We start from the raw sequence: 20,677 nt of genomic DNA on the forward strand, positions 1-20,677 counted from the left end.
TTAATCAATAATAAATATTTAAGAAAATGACTGAATGTAAATGCTTCAAAGCAGTTTGCAAGGAAATTATAAAGGCCTTTTTTAGCTTTTTAATGACAAACTGTTACTAGGTATTGCTGCTTGTGCAGTGTAGCAAGTGATCAATATCTTACTTTTATTGCCTTTCTTTCTTCATTATTACTGTGCTACTATGGGTCCTCCCTAAAAATAACTAAACTTCCTTTTTCCTTGAACTTTGAATGTCTGACTAAAGCTATAATTTCTCAACCTGTTCTGTTCCAAAACTTTCTCTTTATGGTTCTATTTATTCTTTCATTTGAAGACAGCGGAGTGGCTGTATTTATTAACCTCTCTCCCCCACAGTGACTATTTTACATTCATTTATTTATTAATTCATTCAACAAATATGTATTGAACATCTATTATATATTAACTACTCTTCTAGCCACTACAGATAGAACAATGTACAAAATAGATTCCTGCCCTCATGGAAGTTAATGGTCCAATAAGGGGGGGGGGGGTTAATAATAAAAATGTAAAAATTATTAAACAAATATATAGTATTATAAGTGATTATTAATTCTATGAAAAAATAAAGTAAGGAGAGAATATGGAGAGCTTAAGAGAAGGAGATGTATTATAAAGTTTGCCAGTGTGCTCTGATTTTCATTCAAATTAATTTTAAAAGACATAGGGCAACATTAAATTATCTGTTTTTTTTTTTCCTCTCAAGTGTTCTTAACAAAACACTAAATCTACAAAATGATAATATTCATAAATTACAAACAGTATAATAAGCCAGTAAGGTCAGAAAATTTTGGTTAAACAAAATTAGATGGTTTTCTTTAAAACGGAACTTCTGAAAGCCTTTAGTGTGGTAGAACACCATCTGAATCTAAGGTGAAGAATATATTATTCAGTGTTTCCCAAATGTAATTAACCATAGAACATTGATTTCCAGGATTATCTCAAAACAACAAAAACAAACAAACAAAAAACCCCTACAATTTCAAGGCTGATTTTAGCAAAATATTGATGGTGATCATTTAAAGAGCTGGAGCAGTTTCCAGAAGCCAGCATTTTGTCACTTTCATGAATCACTCTAGTTATAAATAGGTATTTTTAGTGTTTTTGATATCACAGTGCTTTTTAAAGAGAATTTCTTTCCTTATAGCCTAAAGACAATGACCAAGTAATTGTATTTTAATTTCTAGATACATTTGGAATTAATAACATCACAGGTGTTATCTATGTGAATGGACCTCTGGATTATGAGACCAGGACAAGCTATGTTCTTCGAGTCCAAGCTGATTCCTTGGAAGTGGTCCTTGCCAATCTCCGAGTTCCTTCAAAAAGTAAGTTATACTACTTAAAGCTTTTATGAGAATTGTATGGTGTCTCTGCTAATTTTTTAATGAAATACGTATGTCTAAAATATCATTCTCAGTGGACAACATAGAAAGATCGTTAATACTCTGAGATGATTGCCTATTTGTTTAAACAGCTAATATATGACAATGCAGTGAGTGATTTCACACTCCTGAAATGTCAAGAAAATAAAACACTGTTTTCAAATTGTGTATCTAATATTGTTAAAATGCCACCATTGTCTGTGTATGTTAAATAATAAAAGTTAGTCCCACTGTGAAAGCTCTGGATAAACCTTGGGAAATAGATATTTTTAATGAATGACTACTAGAAATTGCCTGAATTGTATGGCTTCTTGTATTTACATATTTTCTTAGAGAAAAGAAAAATTCATCTTAAAATTAGTGATTAACCTTTACTGTAATTCATATATAGCATCATTTTTTATTTTTAATTTACACTTTTTAACCTACATTTTTAATCTATGAAATGAGAATTACTATCCTTTTACAAAGGCAAGATTTTATTAATAATTAAAAAGATTAATTTTTTTAAATGACAGTAAACAAAGCATCACAGATTTAAGACCACGTTCTGTGACTCTAAACTTCAACATTTCTGTGGCATACAGTTTACCCATGCAGAGAAGCATGTAAAAGCCAATTTGAGAAAGGAACTGACACAGATTCAAAGATGTTATCAATAATGCGATAAATGCTATTCTTTTCCCATCTATTGAGGTAATACTCTTTTGCATTTAAGCAGTCATCCTTTTGTAATCAAAGCAACCCTTTTAAAATCTAGAAGACTCAAGATAATCAGGTTTAATTTAACTATTAATAGAATAGAGGCCCAGACAGAGTATGAAGTGAGAAACAGAATCTGGAACATTCACCCGGGGACTATCCCTGGACATCATTTCAAGGCATTTCATCAAGCAAGCATTCTTAGACGGGGGAAGAGGAAAAACGAAGAGGGGAGAGGCATAAAGCGAGAACCCAGGCAGTGTGAGAGGAAAGAAAGCAAGACAGGAGCAACAGGCAGAAGATGCAGGATAGAATGTTTCTGTGTCAATTTGGCAATTGATCATAAAAAGAAATCACTCCTTTTCATTTATCGCAAACCTCATTTACTGATTTAGTGTAGAGAGCTGCTCAGTTGCTTGTAGAGGTACAACCAAATCATTTGAAAAATCAGATTATACAGGTGTCTTTGAAATAAAAGGAATTCAATTGTCCTCAATAATTATGCATCACTCACATCATTAAATTGTTTAAAAATAGCAGATAAGTTCTTTGAGTTTCTAAATTCTTTGAACTACAGGCAATTATGTTTTTAAAAATGTAGAGGATGCTTCTAATTGTAAAGTGAATTGGATAAATGAGGAGTGAAAAGGTTGGAGTAGCTCTAAATTATATAATGTAACCTATTTTATTGCAAATGCAAATAAATGGGAAAGATTAATTGAAAACTATACCTGCAATCTTTACTCAAAACAAATGAACAATTTAAGAAAGAAAAAATTTAGGTTGTAGAACTTGACATTTCTCAAGTAATACCTGTGGTTTTTCTGAATAGAGGTGCATTAAGTTCTTATATGTGAACATAATACAACTAACTCCCATTACTTTAATTTACATGTAAATGTGAGGCTAATAAAAGTTTATCTAATGCACATGTATATACTTCCATGTGCCCCAGTATGCGTGTAGAGGTGAAACCAATTCATGAATTATCCTGTCAGAAATGCATGAAGTCTAAAAGCTGAAGTATTTACTGCCTGATTCTTTGAATATTGTTATTAACCTTTTATGACTGACCTTTGCCTCCCAAGTTTGAAATAAAAACCCATATATTTCTAATTTGATCTTATTAATTAATAACTGTTAATGGCCTATAGTCAATCCCCAGGCCATTAGCTATGCAAATAAGACCATTATGTAAATTGAGGTTAATTAATTAGTTAGCTAAATGTTCATCTCTGCTGCAGAATTCATTGCCCTGCCACATATCATTTGAATAAAGATAATAAAAATACAAAGTTTAATTCATTAAGGAAGTATTTTATTGTGACTTCTTTATCAAAAATTTGTTAATGAAATTATTTTCAAAGTAGATTGTGCAACCATGATGTGATTAGATTTAATATTTAAATGCAAACTAATTAAAATATAAAATTTTAGAGCTCATTTCATAAGTTTAACACTAGGAATATTTAAATATTTTAACCTTTTATTGAAAGGTTGGAACATTTCAAACATACAAAAATTACAGAGAATATTACAGTGAACCTCTATGTATCAACTGCCTAACTCAACTTAATCATGCCCTGGGAAACAGTCTTTCATCTTTGCTCTCAACTACCCACTATTGCATTATTCTGAAGCAGGTCAGAGTCAGAACATTCAATCTGTAAATATTTTGATATGCATATCTTAAGGACTCTTAAACCTTAATTAAAATATCATGATTACTCCTGCCAAAAGTAACAAATTATTTGATATCAACATATATCCAGTTGGTATTAAACATAGTTCATATTAAAAATATCCAGTTCATATTAAACATGTATTTACATCAGAATTCAAATAAGGTCTATACATTGCCATTGGTTGATAGGTCTGTTAAGTCTCTTTTAATCTGTAGGCTTCACCACTACCACCTCTTTTATTCACCTTGATATTTATTTATGCAAGAGACAACATTTCTGAAGCCTAGATTGATGACTGTCTCTCCAAGTGATCATTTCATGTTCTTTCTGCTTCCTTTATTTCCAGGAAATAAGTAGTTAGATCTGGAGGCTTGATCATATTCGTGTTATTTTTGGTTTTGTTTTTAAACAAATAAATCATAGGTGATATTCACTCATTCCTTAAACATTAAATCTCTTTGATTCTCTTTTTGTGATACAGATAGTAGCAACCACCAATGGTAATGTTCTAAATCCATTATTTTTTCTTTTTATTACTTCTATATTCATTAGCCAAAATATTTCTATAAAGAAAAACGTCTCCATAGCAAATATTCAGTTACTCTGAGGTGCAGCAACTATAGGAAAAACAAGGAAAAAAACCCTTTGATTCTTTCCTTTTATTATTGATTTTCAAAATAATGAGTTGATTCACTATTACACTCAAAATGAGAATACTGAGATGACAAATATCTTTGGTTTTCTGGGTCATATGGTCTCTGTCAGAACTACTCTACTCCGTTGTAGCTTAAAAGCAAGAAGAGATAATATGCAAATAAAAGGGTTTGGCTATGCTCCCACAAAACTCGTTTTACTAAAACAGGCTGTCTGTGGGCTGGATTTGACCAAAGGGCTGTAATTTGCCCACAGTTGTTCTAATACTTACTTTTACATTATATGATACACTATATATATATATTGCCCTGTTCATATCGTTCCTGTTGTGAGCAATGCTTCTGCTTCATCCCTTATATTTTCCCACACATCTAATTGAAAGTCATATTGTTTTATCCCTCGTAATATCAATAACACATTCGGTCATTTCGTTATCAGTAGCCTATTCTCAAGGAAAGTCCTCAATGCAGCATTATAGGGACACTATTTCCTATGTTTTGGTGCATTAAGAAAAGAAGCTTATCTTAGGGCCTTAACATTGAAGACCAATTTGACTGGATAACTTGACTAATTTTCTTTTTTAAATTAACTTTTTTCATTCCATTTTCTTATTCTTTGAAGCATTACTGTAAAAAAATGTGTAATGACAAACTGGTCTTATTTCTGAATTTCCAAATAATTGCCTTTATTTTTTCTTTAAAGTTCAGTATTTTTGTCAAAATATTTCTACATGTTGGCAATTCCGGGTCATTTTATTTATATATATATATATGTGTGTGTGTGTGTGTGTGTGTATATATATAGTGTAACTGGTCAAGTCTCACTCAAGGATTTTTTTTTAATTCTAGCTTTTATTATTTTTTATTAATTTGACATCTATTCTGGTGTTACTGGCCACAGGTTCTTATGCTCTCGTGTAATAGAAACTGACATAAGGCTAAGGAACTTTCCCAGACTCCAGGCATTATTGGAACTTATGCTAGAGCACAAGGAAAGCATTCCAGAAGAGAGAAAGTCCTCTTGCTGCCTCCTTGAAGATAGCCAAGAGAGTAATTTTAACAGGCCTAGCCATGAAAGGAGTGACATTGAAGCATGCAGAGACGGGGAATTTATAGCACTTGCACAGTTTGATAACATGCTTCTTCATGTGTCCCATGTCTCATTAACATGTTACATCTCCCCTGCTGGGTGTGATTTTTTTTTTTTTCCTTTGAGATGGAGTCTAGCTCTGTCTCCCAGACTGGAGCTCAGTGGCGTGATCCTCATTGCCAGCTCCACCTCCTGGGTTCACACCATTCTCCTCCTCTCCTCCCAAATAGCTGGGACTACAGGCACCTGCCACCACAGTCATTTTTTTAGCCCTCTGTGCATGTGGGTATTGGGGGCCAACTTCCTTGAGTAAGATGTATGGTGGAATGTCCCTCATCTTGGTTTCTCTAGGTAACTTACAGCTTGCAAACTCTTGTGGTCAGTGGGGATGGCATGAGTGGGGTGATGTTGCCATCACCTTACCGTGGTGCAAGTTCTGGTGACTAGTGTGACTGCATGAAATAATACTCTAGTGGAGGTGATCTGAACCCAAAGTTCCATCCCTCCTCTGTCTCACTGGGAGATTCCTAGTACGCAAGTGTTGAATCTTCTCATATCTTTTCATCACTTTTTTGCTAATCTCTTTGTATTAGAGCACATTACTGTAAAGAAATACCTGAGACTGGGTAATTTATAAAGAAAAGAGGTTGAATTGGCTCATGGTTATGTAATCTTTTCAGGAAGCATGGTGCTGGCATCTGCTGTGGTTCTATCGAGGCCTCAGGAAGCTTATAATCATGGTGGAAGTCAAAGGGAGAGCAGGCACATCACATGGCAAAAGCAGTAGCAAGGGAGAGAGAGTGGTGGGGGAAGGTGCCACACAATTTTCAACAACCAGATCTTGTGAGAACTCACTATGGCGAAGACAACACCAAGCCATGAGGGATCTGTCTCCATGAAATTGATTTCCCACGTCCTCAGCTGCAGTACCCAATTAGATTAAAACCTTCTTTCCTAGTAATACTCATTGTCTCAATGATTGCCCGTCTGTGTGGCAAGTAGCAGAACCTAGACCAAAACCATGGTGTTTCAGTAACAAGGTTTACCACTCTGAACACCATTACTCTCAAGGAGAATTGAAAATGGTCAAGTGAATTAAAATTTAGAAGTGACTTTGTGTGAGTATTCCTTTGTAGGGGAGGGTTGTTGTAAAGTTGTACTTGAATTCACTTCAACAGTGTACTTTCCCAAAAAAACGAAGTCTGGGGAAATATATGCTTTTGCTTCTCAAGTTTAATGTTGGCAAGTACAGTAAAAAACACTGTGCCCTTATGTTGGCCTAGCACAGCAAATCCATGTTTGAGACATATCAGATAAATGTAGAGAGAAAAAGAGCAACAAGGGATTACAATGACTGGAGTGTTACATTGTATTACAGCTACATCTAGATAGGTCTGTGCTTCTATAAGTATGCAGGCAAAGAACCTGTGACTGTCCTTTGCCTGCATAATTATACACAAACCAACCCAGAGGACCAGATTTGGGACACATGTGAATGCCAGTTTTCTTAAATCCTGTTCAGTAGGATTACCTGAAGAAGTGATGATACTGCAAAAGGCAAAAACTGGAGATAGACTGCTGAATTCCTATTAAAATGACAAACTGGAATTAACTGAAGTACACTGGCAAACTGAAGTTGCTGCAGGAAAGCATATCAGTGCTGAAGATGCTCTCACTGACAATGTCTGTTTTAAACCCAGGTCTGACCCAAAAAGTATTCAACCATTTCACAACAGTAATATTTAAGTAGTAACTCTGCTACCTACCTTATGTGCCTTTTCTCCATAATCTCCAAGGTCAGATAATAGAAGTCTGAGTGATAAAAATCAACTGCTAGTGAATGAAAGACATGGTGGTAGTTAATAAAGAAAAAAGTAAAAAGAAATCTCTTATAGCCTCTTTCCAAAAGGCAGAAGAACTTCCATTAACATATCTAAGCTGGGGAAGACAAAAAGTTTTACCTTTAAATGAAATTTGAAGTATTAGATTAATATATTGAACTAGAGAATCATTTTTAAATTCTTTTTAAAATTACCTTTACCATAGTACTTTCTATTAACAATTTTTTAAAAACTATAAAATTTTTTGAGCTTTTATTCAAGAGCAGGAAAAGTATTAGCCCATATTAGCAGGATAAAATAGATAGTATGAAAGAAAAAAATAGACTTTTATAATTGTATTCCATATGTTCATATTAAGCATGTTATTTCAGTGAGACTGTAGAACAGAATTTAGTGGATATTGTTAAAATGGATTTAGTCTGAACAAAGACAGAAGTTTTTATCTGTTTTGTTTATTGATGTATTCCAATAGCTTAAAATGCATGGCGCATAAATATACAAAATAAAGATTTTTCCAATGCATGAGTAAGTCTAGAAAATTAAGGCCAGATTGTGAAGGGTTTTAAATATCAAGCTGACAGTATGCAAATTTACAGCATACATATCACTCATACAACCCACCTGTGGCTGACTGCTAACTAAGCCCCAGTTCTGCCCATTGCCACCTCACCACCCCTGATTTGCAGCCTGTTCATAATAGTGGTTTAGTCATTACTACAGATGGAGCCAGTACACTGTTTTAATCATGGGAATGTGCTTAGGAGCTTCCTCCCAGTACTTGAAATTGCAGGGAATCTGAAAAGCTTTGTTTTCTCTCTCTTCAATTCAGTTAGAAATTAGGTGTTGATTTTTCATTCCTCCTGCACTGCAAACTTTCTGGCCCTCTAGACTCTCTACCTTTTATCTCTTCTTCCCATCTCATTCTGTTAGGCATCCATATTTTCTTCCTTTACTCCAATATTGACCACTAATTTGATCAAATAATTATCTTCATTTTACAGTGTTAATGAAACACCAGGAATTTGGTCTAGGTCCCGCTGCTTGCTGCACAGAAAGGCAATTACTGGGAAAACAGTCATTGCCAAGGAAGAAGGCTTTAATCGGGTGTTGAAGGTGAGGAGATGGGAGCTCAGTTTCGAATCCATCTCCCTGATTGACTAAAGCTAGAGGGTTTATATAGCAGTGAAGAAACATAACAGTGTAAGGAAACAAGAACTAGGGAGGAACAAGGAGGCCTCTGGGGCAGTGATCTGGTAAGTTTCAGTTATTTGATACTTTTTTTTTTTTTTTGAGAGGCCTGAAGGTCCTCCTTTCCTGAGGAAGGAACTCAGATAAAACAAATAAAAGTTTTAAGCTTTAACAGCAGAAGGGCCAATTTCTATGTTTATCTGAAAACAACTGTCTATGGGACTATTGGACTAGTTTCAAAAGGAAATACAAATGTGAATGCATTGCTATTTTTAATACATTATTTCAAAATTATGAATCATCTTTTCTTCCTATCCATAGTCTCTTTCTTTGCAGAAAAACTCAAACTCTCCTGGGTTTTTAGGATAAAATGTTATTTGGTCCCAAAGAAGCATCAAGAAGCCTGTACCCAGAACATCTATAGAAATTTATGTTAATATTTCTGTCACAGAGTCATTCCCATTCTTTTATTTTTATGTAGAACAAAAGCAGTAACATGCAAGTTTACAGCACAGATTAATTTATGTAACTCCATAATTGAAGCGGCAATTTTTGCTTTATGGTAAAATTATAATTATCTTTAAACATGAAAAAAGAAAGCCATAGCTTTCTATAAATATGTCATTGTGTTTTGATTCAATAACTAGACTTTCAATCAGGAATAAATGACAAGACAATTAAGATAAACTTTAAACTGGTGGTAAAACAGCTCAAACGCTATTGATTTCATTTTATGTTTTAGCTGTAGGGTACGAGCTTGTAATGCATTTCATTTTTTTGACTTTTATGGTTTCACACAGAAGGTCTGTGACAAATAATGCTAATGACTCTTTACTTATGATTGACTGACTTACAAAAGCATCCCTGTTATAACTAGGGTAACAATATTGTAGCCTGTGACATATTATATTTTAGTCCTAAAATCCCAGGAATGATCATAGCCTTATATTTATACTATAAATAAATGGCCACAGATTTAGAAACTGTATTAATAATTTATTACTTTAAAATATGGAGAGCAGTTTATGAAAATTAACACAATAATATTAACAGCATTTTACTTTCAGAAATGTTAAGCATCTTATATAAATACGTGGTTGAAAAAACTATATTTTCAGCAAAACAAAAATGTATTCCAGTGGACTCATAGCATAAAATTGTCCAAGAACAAATTACATTGTGCACAATAGGTTTCCTGGGAAATGTGATTTGAAAAATGGTTATAGACTATTATTAATACATTTCTGAAACCAAATGCATTGAAGCAGTGCTCTTCCATTGATCCCAAATTGATTTGCTGAACTGATGACAATGATATATAATTAAACTTTTCAAAATAGAAAAAAATTACATTTCTGCATATATAATACGAGAAAAAAACATATTTCATGAGGGAAACATTTTGTATTGCTTCCATGGGAAATCAAAATTAAAATATTGAAGAATCTAGGAATGTATAAAATAGTTTTCCTTCTTATACCTAAGAATAAGCCTGGAACTAAAGAGAGGAGATACAATTTTCTTCATTCCTGGAAACATATTTATAATTAATATAGTAATTAATTTAGATTTTTTTCTAAGCCTTTTTAGTCCAAATTTAAGTTGGGATTCAAAATGAGACCATTCATTGAATGCCAAATATCTTTACAAACTTATGTTTTCCATAGAGTATTAATTACTGATTAATAATGAGGCCCCAGAATGATACAATAGTCACTCTAAACCTCTTGCTTTAGAAAAATTCTTATTTCAATAGAGGCACACCTATTAAATGCAAATGAAGCTATGCACAGAAGAACTGGAATCCATTAAGTCACTTATGTTACAGAAATAACAACACTTCCAGAAATAGAAAACAGGTGCAACTACATGGATAACATAAGCATAAAATGTAGCTTAGCAATCATAGATATGAGGGAAATTATCAGAATTTTCTTCAAAAGCACATTAATTCTTCATTATTGATTACGGTTGTAGGCATTGGCTATCCGCATTCTGTTGTAATATAATCAAAGTCAGGTCTTCACTATAAAGTAATAACTTGCTAAAGATTTAGCATAGCTATTATATTGGTTTTTATTTATTTTTATCACTTATGGATAACGCAGTTTTTTCTGTTAATAAAATTATTTACTTTCCCAACTTTAACAAGTAGCTGATCTTACTGGTTGACTATTGAAAGAAGAAAAAAGAAAAGCTTCCTATTAAGTAGACAAAAATAATTTCAGCATTATGCTTAAATAATAAAAAGAAATATGGAGAAAAGTACCATATAGAAAATATGTACATATGAGTGAACATTCAAAAGGTTTCATTGTCTCCACTTCACAAGTCTCTGAAGTTCTGCTGGGCATATCCTATGTAACTGCTCTTCTGAATTTCTATATTCATTGTATTCTTTTCACTTAGCCTCAAGGAATGTCTACACCTAAATGTCTTTGCTTCCACAAGTCTCTCTTTTTAAAAATGTCCTTTCTTCACTGTTTTTCAGATCAGCTCAATTATTCTACAAGGGTCAGTTTAAAGGTCATCTCATTTTTGAAACTTTCCTTAATCATCTATTTTCCTTGTCATATAAGAAAAAATACATCTAGCCTGTGAGTTCTCTTCAAATAAAAAGATGTAGTATTTATTATTCAATTTTATCTTGTCCCAGATTTTATCACAGGTGCCGTGTGGATGATAGCAGAGAAGATAAAACTGTGAGATAGATCCCAAAGAAGAGAATAGTATAGATAACACTATGAAGATGAAAGATATATTTCAAAAATAGTAAATACTCCTTTTTTGCACAATACAGAAATTGTCTAGTAAATTATGTTTGATGCCATGTTCTAATGCTTTAGAGAAATACTGTCATAGTATCTATTGTACTACTCTACCTTTTTGATATTTATTGTTTATATAAAAGATCACATTATAATTAACCATATATTTTCATGATTGATTTTGTCCAAAATGTATCTAATTTTGAGCTGGTCTAATTAATAACAGTATAATTTTATAATTCTTCACAGTGAATTGTGACTTGTGTCAGATTTGCAAGAACATTTGGTGGGTTAAACATATAAAGTGGTAATAAAATAATAGATACTTGGACAAACAATAGAATTTAGTGTATTCCAAGGTAAAAGTGGTAAAGAATGACTGGGACAATGCTCTTTTGATCTTGAAATTAGATATTACTTATTATCTTTGACAATATTACATGGATTGGTAAAGGATTTGTGGGTCCCCTTGTCATTCTTCTTACTCTTTGACTAATGTTAACATTCTTACATACATACACACACACACACACACACACTTGCAATTACATATGAACAAAGCTTCCAAACAGACTAGTACTTTTTAAGTTATTATTTCACTTTCAACAACTATGTTCCCTTTATTTTTGAGGCACATCTAATGTGATTCTCTTTTTTTTTCACATGGCCCCTAAAACATTATTTTCATGCCACAGAGATAATGAAAAGTATGTTAAATTAACAAATATATATCACGTATTTGCAAAGCATAAACCTTTTTTTCTAAGTGTTGTAAGGGGATACATATCCACGAGGTGAGCTTAGCGCTTTAAAGAAGTTTCTATCCTGTTGGAGAAGCTATGTATAAACAATAAGTAGTAGCATGAAGTACATGACTAAATTGATATACAAGAGACATAGACATGCATGATTTGAAATTAAAGTAACTTTGTCAATGAAAAAAACTCAAACTCTGCAAAACATTTGAAGAAATTTATTCTGAGCCAAATATGAGTGACCATGGCCCTTGACACAGTCCTCAGGAGATCCTAGAACATGTTCTCAAGGTGGTTGAGGTGCAGCTTGGTTGTATACATTTAAAATTCTTCTAATTGGCAATTGGCAATTGGTTCAAAGTGGCTTCAGAAGACAGTGAATTGCGAGATCGTAGTAAACAAGTTAGTGAAGAGCAAAAGGAAGTAGATAAGTAAAAGAATCATAAAATAGTGTTTCTCATAAAGCAGCTGTTTGAACTACCGGTGATAATTACCTGAGATACTCGTTCAATAATACATATTTTTGTGATCTCTTTTCTAAACTTAATTAAGATATCTGGAAATGGAAAATGGAAATCTGAATGTTTAGTATTTTGTTGTTGTTGTTGTTTCTTCACAACTATTTGAAATACTGATAGGAAGATTAACTGCTTGCAGTTTTTTGCTTTGTTTTGTTTCTGAAGGCAGGGAATTAACATGAGAAAGTTAGCTCAGTTATGTAGAATAGCTTGGAGAGAGAGAGAATTAATGCTAAAGAGAATTGGATAAATAGGCCAGGCCCAAACTAGAACTAGTATTGGGCCAGTGCGATGAGGAAAATGTAGGACAATTGCAAAAAATAAGTTGGTAGGACTTGATGACTGGTTATAAAGAGAAAGGAAGAAATCAAGGATGCTTTTATACTTTTGATCTTGGGTGACATGAATAAGATCTAAAAACTTGTAGGAAACTAGGAGCTGCACTTCCAAAGGTGTTCAAGACTGATAGGTAGATTTTGAAAAAAAGTCATATAGCATGATTACTTAAATCAAGGAATTGTTATGCAAAGGGTCGCTAGTCTCACATGGTATAAATGTAAAATAATGAGGCTTAAGTGAGGAAACTAGGCAAAGAAAGCATCAAATGAAAAAGTATCTCTTGACCTCCCAAAACCACAGAGAAAAACTTAATTTGCACATGCCCGAACACACCATAGAAAGGGCTCAAAGCTAGAAACCAGGGACTGGAAACACTACAACTCTAGAAATATAAAGGAAATATGGAAATAAAGGTAAATAAAAATTCACTGGCAATGTAATGATAGGAGATTCCCTGTCGAGGCAATGATCACTTTAAGAGGAGATGAGCTAGTGAAGCTTGTATCGGGGAGAAATGCTGTTTAGATCCATTCTGCTAACTCAGATCCAATGAGTTGAGCTGTCGGAAAAAAAAAAAAAAAAAGAAGTCCCTTGAGGCCCCATCTGGTTTGTCTCTCTGAGGCTGTCAGGAGAAAAATGAAAGACTGAGTTTGAGAAAACCACTTCCATTTGGTGAATGAGAGGAAAAGAATAGCCATTGACGAGCCCAGTGGAAAAATGAATACAATTTATGTAGTGATGACCTGTTAGCCAAAGGAAAAGAGGGTTTCAAGAAAAGTTGAAAATGGCTGAAACAGCAAATGTTGCAGATACTCCAGAAAATTATGCCTAAGGAAAGTATGTTGGATAATAGTTAACTTGGGCCAACAATAACTAAAGCTAGTGCCAAATAAATAATAAAAGTCTTGTATGTGGAAGAAAACAGGGGAATTAAGTAGGTAAAACAATTTTTGGTTTTATCGTCGCAATTTAAACTTTAATTTATTCTTAAATATTCCCTAATTTCGTTAATGTTTACATTTTCATAAGGCATGCATTTCAATTTAATGTACACATTACTTCAGTGCAAAAGCAAAATCTGAGAATTTTATGATTCAGAGATAAGAAACAGAAATTTAGCTTGTCATTCTTTTTAATCATTATTCAAAACACAAGTCTAGTAGTCAATTCTTCCCAATCTAATTCATTTTTTATTCCCAGGAACGTTTGTAAGTTCAATTAATCATTCTTGTTCTTGTTTTTATCCCTCTTGGTATCTTGTACCTAATTAGTCCCCCATGTAATGTCTTAAAAATAATTACAGGCAAGCAGTTTAGAGGAAATCATTATTTTAAATGCTGTCACTTTCAATTTTGAAAGTCTGTTACTAGTTATTTACTTACAGCGTATGCTTGTCATCAAGACTCTTTAATAGAGGTTGCTATAATTGTGTTTTATTAAAATACACAAGAAAGTTGGATACTTTAACCAGTTTAGTGGCTCAGTTTTGCTTACAGATGATCCCTATTTGATGATATTTCATAAATGCTCAGATATACCTGAGTTTAAAGGACAAACAGTAAAGGAGAAATTTATCAAAAATCTATACTAGGAAAATTCTATATAACTCAGATTATTAAACAATTAAATTGTTCTCATTTAAAATTACCTTAATAGAACAGCAGAGAAAAAGTAGATACACAAAAGTTTTATATAAGAAATTACTTAAGACCCATGATTTTGGTATCAGGCTTGAATTACATACCCAGTTGTGATCTTTACAAACTTCTCTCACCTTTGTAATCTTCAGCTTTCTCTTGGGGTAAATATGTCTACACCTCATAAGGATATTTGAGAATTTTAAGGATAACCATACCTGAAAAGTACTTAACTTACTGTAACATAAGAAATACTCTATAAAAAAGTATTTTTTTATTACTGCTACTAGATGTGATATGTTTGAACCACACAAAATTATAGTAAGCACATACTAAATATGCTTCATCTACTCCTTTAGTAAGTGTACAGAGAGATATCTCATGTTTTCCTCTGAATGCTCTGTATTACCAGTGATTGTAGGTTGTGACGTTAGAAAAGCGGCCAGGCATCTTTTGAGGGTTTTAGATTTGAATATCCCTATCTTGATTGACAACCAGATAATGTATATACAAAGGCACAGACAACTTTCTTTTTCAAGAAAAGGTTAATGTAATAATCCGTGATGATAAAGAAGAAGATATACTAAAATTTAATACTCGATTAAATTTTACAACACAAAATGAAAAATCTACACTTCATAATGTCTTTCGGGAGGAAAGAATCCAGTATCTTTTCTGTAGGTAGGAAGATAAGGTGTCCATTCTCTGCTATGGACTGAACTGGTCATTCCAAACTATTTTTGGCATGGTTAATAAGTTGGAAACAGTAGAAACCACTTCTGACTGGCTTATACTAAGGGAATCATATCAGAGGAATACTTGGTGGCTTGTACAAGCAAGAGAGAAATTGAATAGGGTCTACGGAAAAACAAAAACATGGAGAGGCTTCAGCAATCTTAGAAACTCAAGTAGCAATTCCTTTTTGGGCAGTGCTGTTGAGAGAGCTGGGGTCAATGGCCTTCAAGCAACTGGCAGTCAGTTCAAGGATCACACATCTGGAAGTGAGAGAATCTGATTGGCCTGGCTTGAGTTACGTATCCTTAGCCAGGGGTGAAGTGAAGAGTACAATAGTTGGCATTTCTATTAAGGGCTCATGGAATGTAGAGGTGATAGTAACCCAGGAGGGGAAATGGACTTCTGTGGCCAGAATAAAGGAGGAAGTGATACTGTTTAGGCAAATTTAAAAAAAAGTCCTATTATGGCTGAAATGTGGTTGAATTAAGTGTTTGGTAAGCAGTATGGAGGTCGGTATAGAGGGGTGGCATATTACTTGAAAGTTACAGTGTTAAATTTTTACTTTATATCATAAGGGAATTTTAATTTCCATTTATACTGTGACTAGTGCTCAAAAATGTAAGTAGCTGATTACCTCAACTTTTGAAGGTTTATCAGTTTATGTTGCTTCAAAAACTATTTTCTCCTCTCAGAAGTTTGGGAGAGGATTAAAGATAATGCTTGGAGTTAATTACACGTTGCAAGAACTATGAACCCCTATTTTGCAAGTATTAATTAAGCACTTTCCAAAAGCTCAATTTAGAATGTTCATTACACTAAGTAGTTGGAGTTAAATTGATCCCACTTATATTGCTTCTAAAATTGCTGCAAAAAGTGAATGATATAATATGCTGTATACCATATGACTAATGAACACAGTGAAGATATATAGATAAATGATAATTAAATTGTGTCTTGCAAGACCACTTCTCTCTTTATTCATTGCTTCTTGGTTGAATCTTCACAAGTAAATCAAATATACCTAGAGAAATATCTTCTTACAAAAAGCAAGCAAATTCTTATTTTATTTTAGGAGAAAAAAAAATATATGCTTTACTAGCATAAGCCAGGGCTTTTTGATGCAGGGAAAAAAATGAAGATTTGCACATAATATCTCCACATGTTCTTCAGATGAAAGAGATGATATTTTAGAAATGGCATAGAAAGGAACAAAGTTCAAGATTTTCATGTACATTATGCTTTATGACTTCTGTTTTCTACTTCTAGTCTTCCATCATGATATTAACATTAACTATTTTAAATTAGAAAAGTAGTACTTATCATTATATACAATAAAAATAAAATATGAAAAGAAGAAAATTAAAATAATCTATCCCATGATTTTGATTTTTTAAAAAATTTATATATCTTTTTCAATTATATTGTAATATCCTAATATATTATTATATAGTGTATATACATACACTTATATGCACTTGCACATAATTTATCAATTTTATTAAAATATGCAAATGTTTTGAAAATAGAATATATACCATAACACTTTTCACTTTTTATAGACAATTATGTTTTTTAGGTGTATGGTGATTATAAACATACACCTGTTTATTATGACATTTAATCATCAAAGTAGTCTTATTGCTTGTCTACAGTTTATACATGAGAAAGCAGGCCCTTGTATTCAACTGCCTCGTCCAAGATCAAAAAGTCCTCAACTTTATAGAAATGGGATTTCTCATCTTATATCCATACTGTTTTTACTTTGCCTCCAGCTGTTATGAGGTGAGCGAAAGGGTTATTTTCAAATGAATGTATATAGAAACACTTCCACTGGGAGGCTTTAATTCCATCCAGATTATCTACATATGCCTTAAATTATTTTCCTCATGCCGTTTAGAAGTAGGTTTGCTTTCCCTGGCCCCATTCTAGCAATCTGTATTCTCAGCTTCCTGCATATTTATAAAAACTTAAAAAGTTTTAGAAATTTCCCAGTGAAATGTTCATTTTTCTTGTGGTTCTAGGCATAGAAGTATATACCTAAATACCTAACACCTAAATACAAATAAATTATTTTTTTGCTATAGAAATAAATTGCCCTACTCCCCACTCCCCATAAATCACAAATTTTAGAATTATTCAAGGATTACTTCAGGTTTCTTAAATGACTCAAATTTAAGGCCATAAAGTGAAATAGTTATATCTATATATTGTTACAGGTTTGATCTGCATATTATTTATGCCTTCTCCTAGTTGAGTAATTTTAGACATGTTATTTAATCCCTCCAAGCCTCATCATCTTCATTGATAAAATGTGAGCAATCAATAATCTGTACAATGTTATTATAGGAGTAAATTGAAATAATGCACAGAAAACACTTAGTCCAGAAACTTCTCAATGATTAGTATTACCATTAAAGCATCCTGTCAGTGATGTTGTTTGCACATAAAAAGAGCTTCAGAGCTCCCACATTTGTATTAAAACAGAAATTTGTTTTTCCTAAATTTGTCATTTGGGAACATCCTAACACATTTCTATTTTGAAATATAGTATATCCTTAGAATTTTACATTGAAAAGAACACAAAAATATGTCTCTTGTATGCAAAATGATGCCCCCCTTCCCTTGAGACATCTGTGCCCTAATCTCTGAAATTTGGGAAGATGTTAATTTACATAAGATAAGGGACTTCCCAGATGTGATTGGATTAAGGATTTAAAAAGGGCGATTATTCTGGACTATCTAGGTGGACTCAATGCAATTACAAGCATCCTTATAAGTGAAAGAAGGCAGGACAGTCAGTGTCAGAGTGATGCAACAGAAGATTCCACTGGCCATTGCTAGATTCGACTGATGAAAGGACACTAAGCTTAAAGAATGCAAGCAGGCAGCTTCTAGAAGGTATAAAAGAGAAGGAAACAGATACAGCCCTGGAGGCTCCGGAAAGAAATGCAGACCTGCTGCCTCTTAATTTTAGCCCAGTGAGACCCATTTGGACCTACATACTATACAATATTACATTGGTGTTATTTTAAACCACTAATTTTACAGTAATCTATTCCAGAAGCAATAGGAAGCTATGGTGATATCCGTGTGTGTGTGTGTGTGTGTGTGTGTGTGTGTGTGTTTGCATTAAAGGACAGAGGCACTTATTTGAGCAGCATTAAATACTTTAGCACATTGTTTCAAAAGAATTTTTTTCTCTTCCTTCGACAATGCCATAGACATTTATAAATCCTTTAAATCATTTGTAGTAACTCTTCAGTTGATATCCAAATGTAGAAGGGGCAATGGTATTTGTCTGCCTTTTGAAATAGATGTAGCGTTTTATTCAATAATTCTTTATTCAGTACTACTATTTGATTGCCTGTGTTCTAGAAGCTGAGCAAAAGTGTCTATCGGAAGTTAACTTTGCTGTTATTACAGGGAGAGAAACCTGGGCATTAATTTTAACCATGTCTGGGAATGAAGTCTGGCTCTTCTGTATAATAGTTGACTAGTTCCTTAATCTCCTTGAGTCTCAGTTTCTTTATCTACAAAGCAGAAATGAAAATACCTATTTCATGGATTTGTTGCAAGGTTTTTAAATAAATCTTGTAAGTAAAATGTCCAATGTAGAGAAACTATTGAAGAAAGAGTAATGCACCTTCCATTCCTTCCATTAAATGTGGAAAACCATAGTTGGTTTGTGTATTAGGCCATTTTTGCATTACTATAAAGGAATGCCTGAGGCTGGGTAATTTATAAAGAAAAGATACTTTATTTTGGATCATGGTTCTACAGGCTGTACAGGAAGTGGCATCTGCTGGCATCTGCTCTTGGTAAGGGCCTCAGGAAGCTTCCAATCATGGTGGAAAGTGAAGGGAGAGCCAGTGCATCACATGACCAGAGCAGAAGCAAGAGGGAGCAGGGAGGTGCCACACACTTTTCAATATCCAGATCTCTTGAGAACTCAAGAGTGAGAACTCTCTCATCACCAAGGGGATGGTACTAAGCCACTCGCAAGGGGTTCACCTCCATGATCCAAACACCTCCCACCAGGTCCCACCTCCAATAGTGGGGATTCCATTTCAACATGAGATGTAGGGGAGACAAACATTCAAACTGTATCGGTGTATTCATTTCATTTTGATGGATTCTTCTCTTATCTTTTAGACACAGCTCCTTTATAGTCTCAAGAAAAAAAAGAATATAGTGTTAATATCTGTTGTGTGTGTGTCTGTGTTTAGGTGCACATAGGAAAATTCAAAACTGCCCATGTGACAATAACTACAGTCCATGTGTCTTTTCAAATGCTTAGCAAATTGCATTTCCACAACACAATCTTTTTGCATCTTTGATTGTTCTTCTGTTAGCCTTTATTTTAGTATATTTATTCATCATTGTTTTTATTTAAACAAAGCATTAGTTTTGGGACATAAATCTACTTTTATTTTTAATTATATGTCAAAGAATTCAGAGGTCATGTAATGGTCTCTTCAGATATAATAATTTTGTCTTTCTCAGCTGTGATCCTGCAATTCAGTGTGCAATAATTCCTATTAGCCTTGTAACATCAACAGAATAGTGTTAGGTCGAATATTATATACAGTCTTATTTTCTTGAACCCTTGGTTTTTGAAATAAATTTTCTATAAATGTGTGGTCTTGTGTAAATAAAAGTATGCATATTTAATAGGACATAGTACTTTTCATATGTTTTCCAATAGTATTTCATTATGATTTCATAAAATTATTTTACTTGCATGAAAAATATGTATTTTCCACTACATTATTTGATGTGTACTATATTCCTACATAATATCTCATATAAAAACCATTTTCTTTTAAAATTCAGTGCTAGGAAATTTTATTTCAATTTCATGCTATTGGTATTTTTCTTCCTTCTGATAATAGTAATAATGTTTTATTATTATATTACCTAATATAAAATATTAGAAAACTAATATTTTCTCCCTCCTGCCTGGAGAGCCAGGAATCTCTGAGGCATATATGAAATAGTAAAGCTACCATGTATTTAATGCCTTACCTGCATTTGCTCATTTAATCTAGTTATTTATGTAAAATTATTATCATGTTTTGAATAAGAAACTTTACCTCAGAGAGAGTAAGTAACCTATATAAGGTCACATAGCATACATGTGGTATTATCAGGTTAGACCAAGCTCTGCTTCCAAAGTTTATGCTTACATTTTTATTGCCTAGATTACAACTACTACAGTTTTGTTGATCATTATGAGTCCTGTAATAGTGTAATAGCTGCTTTCTGTAGGGAACTAGCATTTAATAAATAAAACTGATTTAAAATAGTGTCTTTTTTATCTCACAGAAACTGACTGACCTAAAAGTCACAATCAC

General features: G+C 33.1%; 1 protein-coding gene across 1 annotated transcript in view; it reads left to right on the top strand.

Moving 5' to 3' along the window:
- Positions 1-20,677, top strand: part of PCDH15 (protocadherin related 15) — a 990,428-nt gene that overhangs the window by 861,838 nt on the left and 107,913 nt on the right. Inside the window, exon 25 of the mRNA XM_077945583.1 lies at positions 1,215-1,355. Within this exon, the coding sequence (XP_077801709.1) occupies positions 1,215-1,355 (141 nt within the window). The remainder of the gene's footprint in view (positions 1-1,214; positions 1,356-20,677) is intronic.

This window comes from Macaca mulatta, chromosome 9, assembly GCF_049350105.2.
Source record: "Macaca mulatta isolate MMU2019108-1 chromosome 9, T2T-MMU8v2.0, whole genome shotgun sequence".
NCBI classification, from domain to species: domain Eukaryota; kingdom Metazoa; phylum Chordata; class Mammalia; order Primates; family Cercopithecidae; genus Macaca; species Macaca mulatta.